A 9,621-nucleotide genomic window follows, 5' to 3' on the forward strand; every position below is an offset into this window, starting at 1 on the left:
AGTATCAGCAATGCACAAAAGATATTCAGCATCTATAGGCAAGACAAAGGTTCAATTTTTTAAATGTTCTTTTCACCTCTAGATACTAAAGTGTGCTGACATTATATCTGGCTCTAACTTTGAAAAAAAAAATGACTATACCTACTTTCCACCTTTAAAGCAATTCTAAATAAATTCAGCACTTGTTCTGTCTTCTGGTACTAACTAGGCTCACATCTTAAAGGTACAGTTAACACTGCAAGAGTAGGCCACCTCACTTTACCAATTCTGTAAGCTCTGTCCCCTCTGCCCCCCACACCAGTCCCCACCACTACCACATACACAAACAGCAGCACAAGCTAAGGAGACTGTTACCACATACAGATGCTTACAGTAATAGAATATTTGTGTGAGAGCCAACCAAAGATGTCACACGTATGTGGGCATGGTTTGTTGGCTTGTTTTTGTTTTTTTCTTTGGTGAGGCAGGTGTCACAACCCCATTGTCTTTTCCTGGTATTTAAACCACATGGATGATTCGGGAGTCAAATTAGAAATTTTAGCAAAGCAGCTAAAGTCTTGCCTGAGGGAAAAAGGAAAAAAAAAAAGTGTGTGTGGAAAGGGTTGGGTGAGTAGTTGAGTTTGAAAACAAAACAAAACAAAACAAACAAAACAAAACTTAATGTCAATAAAAGAACACCCAAAAAGTCATTTTCACAGATATGCTGCCTGGATCCTGTACATTACCAAAGGCACTGACTTTATGAGATGAATTCTTTATGATCTAAAAACACTTAATGTCTTATGTCAGTATAAATATGTAGTCTGGGACTATTATTTCAATTCCACATCCTGAATCACCACCAATTTCCCACCCCCACCCCACCTCTCAAGAGTTGTTTTATTATGAGTGAGTCATTGCATTTAAAAGTCATAATCCATTTAAAGTTCCAAATTAAACTAACTGATATGGCAATATTAAAGTAAATTTGGCTGCATCAGTCCATGGTGCTCCTATTTAATTCTACCTGTGTCGGTCTCATAAAGCATATATCTTTTAACTTGCGGGAAGGGCAGAAAGGGACCAGCCGGACAGAGGTGGTTACATTCTTAGGTGTGTTATACAAAGTAAAGGCCTAGAGTCTTTCTACATATATTTCTTTCAATGGCAATCCTAGCAGTAAGTAAGGAGGGCTCAGGGTATTTTAAATTACAATTGAGCGGCCACTTGAGGGACACTGAAGCATATATAAAGTCTAAAGCTAACCCATTTCCCCTTTCAATAATGACTTGGTTTTGATGTTTGTTCTTTAGTTTGTTTTGTTTGTTTGTTGTTTTCCTTCATCGTTCTGTTTGACTGTGTCGAACGTCTTCGCGTTATTGGTAAGGGAGAATAGTGAGTTTCCTAAAAGCACCGCGGAGTTGTACTCTACCTGCTGAGAACCCGGGTCTCAGCCGACCATTAACAAGTTAAAAGGAGATCTAAGGCGGGGCGTTGGAGAGCAGGCGGCTTTCCACGCGCCTCCAGCAGTCTTCTTTTCTTTTGTTTTTAATGCTACTGCATTGTTGTTTCTCGCTGTCTGAAAGGACACAGCGTCTAAAACCCTGATTGTCATCCTCAGTAGGAGAACAGGTTTCCAATTTCATCAGCTGGAACGAAGTTGTGTGCGCGCGAGAGAGAGCTGAGTTTAAAACCGCAAGAAAATGAGGCCTTCCAGGACGTGCTTTTTTCTGCGTAAAGCAAGCCAACAATTCATAATTTTGATAGTTTTGTCCCTGGCTGGTTCACCCATCTGTTACCTAAACCACCCGCTTTTAGAGGACATTTCAGGTGGAGTTTGTGGACCCAGTCAGAGAGGAGTCTGACCTGAGGAATTTAGAAGTCCCCTTTCAACTAAGGTAATAACAGTGCGCCTGCAGACTGTGCAACTAAGTCCTCGTGTACCCTCAATGCAAAATGCCTCCCTGGGACTAATGGCCACGGATACTAGCTCCTCTGGCTTTGGACCGCTGGAGGAGGTGGACTAGTTTTTAGAGCCTTCTAGGAGAAGTTTTGGAAAAAGGAAGACCCCACCTGTGCCTGTCAGTACCACCCAGCTCTATAAAAAAATCTGGGTAGATTGGGTACTTCAAGAGCCAGAACCAAGAATGCTGTGTAGCTGGCTGATGCCTTGCCGCTGGATCCGGGACTGGACATAGAGAAGAGGCAGCTGTCACACAGAGGCATCAGGGCCACACTGTGGAAGCAAAGCTTCTGCCCTAAAGGAGGGTACTTTACAAGCCCGGGTACCTCTCCGACAAGCTCTGAAATGGCCAGCTCTCTGACAGTTACTGCTAAGCCCCTGCTCGGGTAAGGGGTAAGGCGTTTAAGTCTCAGAGCGAAGCCAAGGCCCCAAGTGAGAAGAGCCAAGGTCGCGTGGAACAGAGGGTGAAAGGTAGAAACCCAGAGGCGATGACACCGGCGCTGGGGCCTCGTGGAGCCAGCAGACCTACCCCACTTCAAGGCCGGTTTGTCATTTCTGCCGTCCCTGTGCCACTCATGTGTGCTAGGAACTCACAGAAAGGCCGAGCCTTGAGTCTGGGAGACGCTCAGGACACGACAACTGTGCATTGTCCCACGAGGCCCAACCCAACGCCTTCTCTTCCTCCCACGAGGCCAATCTGGCCTCTTCTTGCCCTCAGGGACTTTGCAGGGGTCCTCCAGACCCTGGCTTGGGGTTGCCATAGGATCCGGTCCTGAGACTAGTGTGATGCTCTTTGGAAACCTTGGTGGGCGGGGGGGGGGGGGGGGGGGGGGGGGGGGGGGGGGAAGCAGAGGCTGCCTTTGCGTCCTCAGTGCAGAGCAGCACCAGCGGCCCTCCCGAGGCAGAAGACAGACACTTCCCTTAGTTCTCTGCAGCCGAAGAAGCCTTTGGACCCTGGGTCTGGAGCCCTGCCCTTGGGTCTTCAGGCGTGGGAGGCCTCTGCGACTGCGCTGCGGCTTCAGCGAGCAGACGGTGCAGAGCCCAAGGGCCTGAGCAGGGGTGCGGTGCCTGGGGTTCAGAGGGCCCTCCGTGAGCAGGGAGGGCTATTTGACGTGGAATCAATGCTTCGCAAACTTGGAGCTAGCCCACCAGCTAGATCCCATTGGGAGCTTTCACCCCATCTCAAGATGAACACCAAACTGTCCTGGCCTAGAAAATAGGGCCAATGCCTATGGCTACCAGCTCCAGCGATGGTCTTGAATCCAAGTCCTTGAGTCCCTATTACCTGTTAAGCCAAAGACTCAGGAACTGCTGGCCTCTAATACTTAAGAAGCTTCTCTCCCAGCGACCTTGTATCGAGATGAAAAACGTTTTAGAAAACATCATTGGATAAGGTGTTTTTGTTCCCTTTTGTTGCTGCTGCTGTTTTAATCTCACTTGGCAAATGCTGTGACATTTCATCCTAAAAGCACTTTATGTGTGAGAGTTCTGCTCACTACTTTTTGGCTGTCGCTATGAAATCTTTGGAGGAGAACGGATAACATGGTTTTAGATTCGGTTAAACATTGACTCTGAGAAGGTAAATTGGATGCCCCTCAACAGCTGGGTCTTGAAGATTTCCTTGAGGGGGGGATACGGTTAGTTCCCCCTTAATGATTGCCCTAAAGTGATTGCCAAAAGACCTCAGAGCAAAATCCAGCTTTCTCGCCTCCTCCTGCGTGTCCAGCCCTCGGCCAGACTGAGCGGAGAATGGGAGAGAGGCAGACTGTGCAATTTCTTATTAAACACATCTGGAATATGCTCATTCTGGATCGAGTGCCAGGGATTTTAAAAGAGTTTATGGCTATGACAGAAAACTGTCCTTTTAACGAGTTTACAAGCAGTAACCACGGGGGCTTTTACAGGACCCGCCGTCTTAGCTGCTAGCCAGACTTGCAACGCAGACTTTTCCAAGATTCACCAAGCAAGCGAGCAGGAAGTGGGCCGGCGCGCCCTGGGACAGAACTTCCACGACTCTAAAATTATTCCAAGAAGAGCTGCAAGAGTGGGGGGTGGTCCGAGTAGGAAGCGAGGGCATGTAAGAAATTAAAGTAATTGGCCCTTCCTTATTTTCCAGAGAGGTTTCCGCGGTCTCTTTTGAAGCCAGTCAGGGTCACTGAAAGCTATCTTTGTGCCGGGTGTTTGTTTTAGGGAGTGAATGTGAGGAATGTGTGGAGATTCCCCGTGAGAGCCCCTCCTGCAGAGGGTGGCGTTTCTCCGTGGCCCAAGACCAGGAGAATAAACACCCTAGTGACTTAAATAAACACCGACTTAATGATCCAAAACACTAACAAGGGAGATCGGACCGGAGCTCCCAGTCCAAATGATGGTCTCTGAACGGCTGTGTGCACATCTGTCCATCACCAAGGGAAAATGACTTTATAAGCAAAAGTGACTATATTTAAAAGCACAATGGCAATTTCTTTTTTTTTAATTCAAAACAATTCGACAGTTTAAAAAAACTCATAATAGGAAGGCCTTAATTACACACACACACACACCACACACACACACACAACCTCATTCTACTCAGATAGGTCAAGAACAATAGGGAAAAGTAGAAAGAAATATATTAATATTGACACTTAATAGATGAGGAAAAATCAAAATTATGAAACTGTCATGTCAGAAAATAATTAACTCTCCCTGGGGAACAATATTTTACAAAGCACAAGCAAGCCAATCCTGTTATCCTGAGTAGAATTTTTAATAAATAATGCCATTTGTTTCACTAGTCTTAAAAGCTTAATACAGAAGATACATCATTTTGCCCCAGGCAAAAAGAACAATCGAGCCTTCATGATTACTGGGATTTTTCTGCACACTACCTGACAAAAGAGCTCCTGATGGCCTGCTTTTTTATTTCTACAGATCAATTCTTAATTTTAAATTATTGTTCAAGTTCCCTTTAAAAAAAAAAAGCAGATAAATTACTTTACTTTCACAGTCTTTTCATAAGCTGTCAACACAAAAGAGCCGAGTTAACATATGAATGCTGTGGACAAGAAACCGTGGTAAACAAAAACTGCATTTCTAAATAATAAAAATAAATAAATACCCAAGGTTAAATGTCTTCTCTTCGTCATTAGCCTAGTCACTGTTCTTGGTTTCAGGTGCTAGACTTCAAAAATACCCTGCAATTCATAACTACTACGAAGAAAGCAAGAAAACTTGTTCTTAAATAGGCCCGATGACAGTAATACAGACTCACCTTTCAGAAACAGAATCAAACTCCTGGTGGTCTACTGAATTTTAATTTAGACTGGTTTAGGTACAATAGAAAAGAAGCCTAAGAACGCACGCTGACTTTGTAGCGAATGCCAGGTTGTTGGGTTGTTGGCCCCCCCTTTTGCAGGCAGAAACTAGGAGTAGCAGAGTCCTCTGGGCAGAGGCAACCTACGGACAGGAAAGTTCTGAGGGAGAAGAGTGACATTTAGGAAAGTGGTTTTTCCCCCCTCCCGCATCGGTACACTTAAAGTTTGTCATAAAAATTAAAAACAACAACAAAACAACCACCAAAACCCCCAAATTTGACAAAAAAAAAATAGCTGTGTCACGAATCACCCCCTCCTAAGCAGCGCACAGAGAGAGCAAAGAGACAGAGGCACTTGTTTCCCCACTAAAACCCTCACCTCTACACAATTATTGAACACTAAAGATGAAAAATGTAAACTTAATTTTCCCATTAAAAAACCCCAGTTTATGATTACATTTTCCTAATCATCTTAAGAAGGCAGCCATTCCTCTCAGACTGGAGGTTTCTTGTTTTCATTATTTTGATGTCTCTCTTTCCACTTCATTTCCTTTTCCTCTTCCCCAAACCGATTCTCCATAAATAAATTAAAAGAAAACAACTAAAATCCAGTTGACTTGTACTTTCTGTTCACTAAAAGAAGACGAGAAGAGGAGAAAGAAGACGAGGAAGAAGAGGTGGAGAAAGAGGCTACTGAAATGGATGCCTGGGTTGCCCGAACCAAGATTGGGTGCTTTGCCTCCTGACCTTTCTAGTGGGAGGGAAACGCAAGAGTATTAAGAGGGAAGAGGGAGACAATGCTCAATTGAGATCGCTGTTGGTTGTAATTTTTAAAAAGACATTTGTGAAACCCCGTCGTTCTCTTCTCCACAAAGAACTCCAGAAACAAGCTGCAGAATTGTTCCTGGCTTCTATGTACAAGTGTCCCTAGTTGCTGCGCTTGGTTGCTGCTGCTCCAGCCATCCTTGGGGGGGGGGGCAGGCAGTACCTCTCCACTTAGGAACCCAAGTCTACCAGACTGGAGGTGAGTGGGCCCAGTAGAGAGTCTTGGAGCTGATGCTGATGAGCTTGCAGGCCATGGCTGGGCTGTGAGGCTGTTAGGCCTGGAAGAGAATAGTTTGAGCTCCTGGCGTGGCCCATATTGCTTTGTAGCAGTAGGACCGAGTTCTGGTCTGGACTTTGGGGAGGTGAGAATTCCTCTTCTGAGCTGGACATGAGCGGCTTGCCCCCTTCCAGAGGGAGAGTTGATTCTGCTTGTTGGAGGAGGAGTTATTGTTTTCAGTGTTCTCCCTGGGAAATAGGACAACACCATATGGTTAAAAAAAAAAAAGTGTGAGGTGAAGGGGGGGGGCTGGAAGGAGGGAAGGGCAATTGTGCAATCTGTCACCAACCCAAACGGAGGAGCTCTGCCTCCCACCCAGCCCCAAGGGTCATGGGGGAAGTGAAGAGACCGACTAGAGAAATAGGGAGCCTGTTGCTTGGAGGTAGCTCCCTTCTCTTCTGTACTTCTCAAAGTAGGATGAGACGGGTTTGTTTAAAATAAGCAGGAAAGAAAAAAAGGTGTTTGCAATTTTGTTCAAGCAGCTGTGTTTAAGTGCCTATCAACTAGCCCCATATTTCCAAGTAACAGTTTGGAAGCCTTCTGACAAATGGCTGTTGAGATAAAGAAATGATCAGGAGACAAACTGCCCGGTGCACAAATGCTTGAGATGACCCAAGTCAATCTCCTGTCTCCGTCTGAGGAAACAATTAGACGACCAGTTTCCCTGCCCCTGTCCACGACTGAGGCTCCAGAGACCTAGGACAAGTCATGGGAAGTCGTGCCCAGAGCGGCCCAGTGACCTGAGTAAACACAAGGAACTTAGCCAGTCTCTCGGATTTCATATGGGAGTGGGCCTCCGCTTGGATTGGGGACCCGCCGTTTTGTAAAGGAAAGGCTAGCTGGAACCGTGCCAATCTACTTCGTTGTTTCTGGTTTGTTTCCCAGCCCCTCCTGCCCTCCTCTCAAGTTGCTCGCCAACAATCCATAGCCTCCCACCCTTTCTCAGCAGGAAAAACTTGGCTGCCCCGCCCCGGCTGGGTGCTCGCGGGCCCCGCACGACCGAGTGGCAGTCCCCGCACCCGGTCCCAGTCAACTTTAGGACGTCCCTGCTGGCGCTTCCGCTTTTCACGAGCCCCACGCTTAGCAACCGCCGGGTCTGCACTCTCCCTTTCCAGCAGGGTCTCTCTCGGACAGCCCCTTTCCGCAGAATTTAGGCAGGCACTGTGGGGAATCGTGGAAGCTAGATCTTCGGCCCCGAGACTGCCAGCGAACAAAGCAGAGCCAACAGGGCCCTGCGCCCAGGTCCCCAGGCCAAGCGCTCCACGCCATGCTCGCCGCCGCCTGCCCCGCGCGCCCCGAACCTCGGCCAGCAGCTCGGCTGTGCAGCTCCCGGACCAAGCAGCTGCTGCGTCGGCGCGGGGAGGGAAAAGCAGAGACTTTCTTTCTTCTTTCTTTTTTTTTTTTTTTTGTTTTTTTTTTTGTTTTTTTTTTTTTTTTTTAAGTTCTGCTTCCGAGCTCCGGGGCGGGAGAGGCCACCGACTGGAGCCCCTCTCCATGCCCGCGGAGACAGTGGCGGGGCTAGCAAAAGCAACTCGGCCACGCTCTAGGGTGCGCGGCAGGCGGCAGTCTTCTCCCGGCTTGGAGCTTCTGATCCGACACCCAGCAGTGACTTCCCCAGAGCTCTCTTTTTAGGGAATTTCTTCACAAGATTCCACCCTTTGTCCAACTAGCGCGGAATAAAGCAGAACTCTCATCCATAGAGTCGCTGGAGAAAGCGAGTAACGAGCCGGCAGTCATTACCCCCCCCCCCCCCCCCCGAGCGGACGTCTCAAATCAGCCTCAATCCGTAGCTAAAGGACAGAGGTTTGAGACCCTCCGCCACACTAAACCTCTTCCTTCGCGATACTAGGCAATACCCCTTCCTTTTAATCTACAAACTCTCTGGCCACCCCCTCTCTTCGCCGCAGCCAGCCAGGAAGGCATGAAAAACAAACCCAGAGCTGACAGTTCCTGACACTCTTCCCTACCAAAGAAAGCTACGCGAGGGTGCTCAACGCAAACACGGCCCAGTCCCTAGCAGGCAACCCTAGGATTCATAAACTTTCACTGCAGAGTCGCCAGGGCCGGGGCGCCGCCCCACGGACCTCGGCCGGATAGCTAGAGACTCCTCTGGGATGCCTGCGGGGCGGAGGAGAAGAAGAAAGGGCGAAGGATGAGGTTTCCCGGGGTCGTCCCAACCTGAGCAAGCACGCCGCGTACCTTTCCTTGGCCTCGGCGGCCCGGTCTCTTTGCCTCCGGTTCTTAAACCAGTTGCTGACCTGGGTGGTGGTGAGGCCAGTGGCCTCGGCCAGCTCCCGTTTCTCCCGCGGCGAGGGGTAGGGGTTGTGCGCGTACCACTCCCGCAGCACGCCTCGTGACTTCTCCTTGAAGCAGTAGCTAGTCTCCTCGCCATCCCAGATAGTTCGCGGCAGTGGGAATTTTCGGCGCACCCGATATTTGCCCACGGCACCCAGGGGTCGGCCGCGAAGTTTCTCGGCCTCCACATAGTGAGCTTTCAGCCATAGCTGCTGCAGTTTGGGGTGGTTATGAGGCGAGAACTGGTGGCTCTCCAGGATCTTGTATAGCTCACGGAAGTTGCCGCGGTGGAAGGCGACCACCGCCTTGGCCTTGAGCACGCTCTCGTTCTTGTGCAGGTGATCGCAGGCAGGCAGTGACCACAAGAACCTGCCCAAGCGTTCCAGGTTTCCGCCTTGCTGCAAAACCTCGCACACGCAAGCCACTTGCTCTTGCGTAAAACCAAACGACGGCAGCATCGACATGGCTGGCGCTGCCGGGGCGCACGGGCCCGGGCGCACGCGGCAGTGAGAGGAATTGAGAAATCGGGAGGGGGGGCGGCTGCCGAGGGGAGGGGGGCGCGGCTGCTCCTAACCCCCTCCCTAGACTTGGCAAAGGCGAAAAGACCAGTCGGACCTCGGCGGGTGGGAGCCAAAGGGAAAAGAAGAGAAGAAGTAGTAGGGGCGAGCTGGACTCCAAGTGGCTGGCGTACTCTGCAGCCTTCCGGGCTTCGATGGCTCCCGCCTGCCGCCGGGTGGATGCTGCTAGTTGCCGGGGAACTTGGTTTCTGTTCTGCGCGCTGCAGCCTTAAAGCGCGCAGCGTCCCCGGCACGCTGATTGGCTGCGGGCGGCGCCTATCCGAAGCTGGCCAGCCTGCGCGCCGCCCGGCCGGCTGCAAAACCGCGCCGCCTCGCCGCCCTGCGTGGGGAGGGCGAAGCTGCGGAGCCGGGGTGGGGGTAGGGGTGGGGGAGATAGGGAGAGGTGGGAGGAGAAGGACCCGGAGAGGTGGGA

The 9,621-nt window shown here is 49.7% G+C and overlaps 1 protein-coding gene across 1 annotated transcript; it reads right to left on the minus strand.

The window, feature by feature from the left end:
- Positions 1-6,062: 6,062 nt before the first annotated feature.
- LOC127190410 (homeobox protein SIX1-like) lies at positions 6,063-9,287 on the minus strand. Its single transcript, XM_051147413.1, is given in 3 exon segments — positions 6,063-6,469; positions 6,472-6,524; positions 8,536-9,287. Coding segments are annotated over 3 exon segments (852 nt in total). The 5' UTR covers positions 9,096-9,287; the 3' UTR covers positions 6,063-6,230.
- Between the last annotated feature and the right edge of the window lie 334 nt (positions 9,288-9,621).

This window comes from Acomys russatus, chromosome 1, assembly GCF_903995435.1.
Source record: "Acomys russatus chromosome 1, mAcoRus1.1, whole genome shotgun sequence".
Lineage (NCBI taxonomy): Eukaryota > Metazoa > Chordata > Mammalia > Rodentia > Muridae > Acomys > Acomys russatus.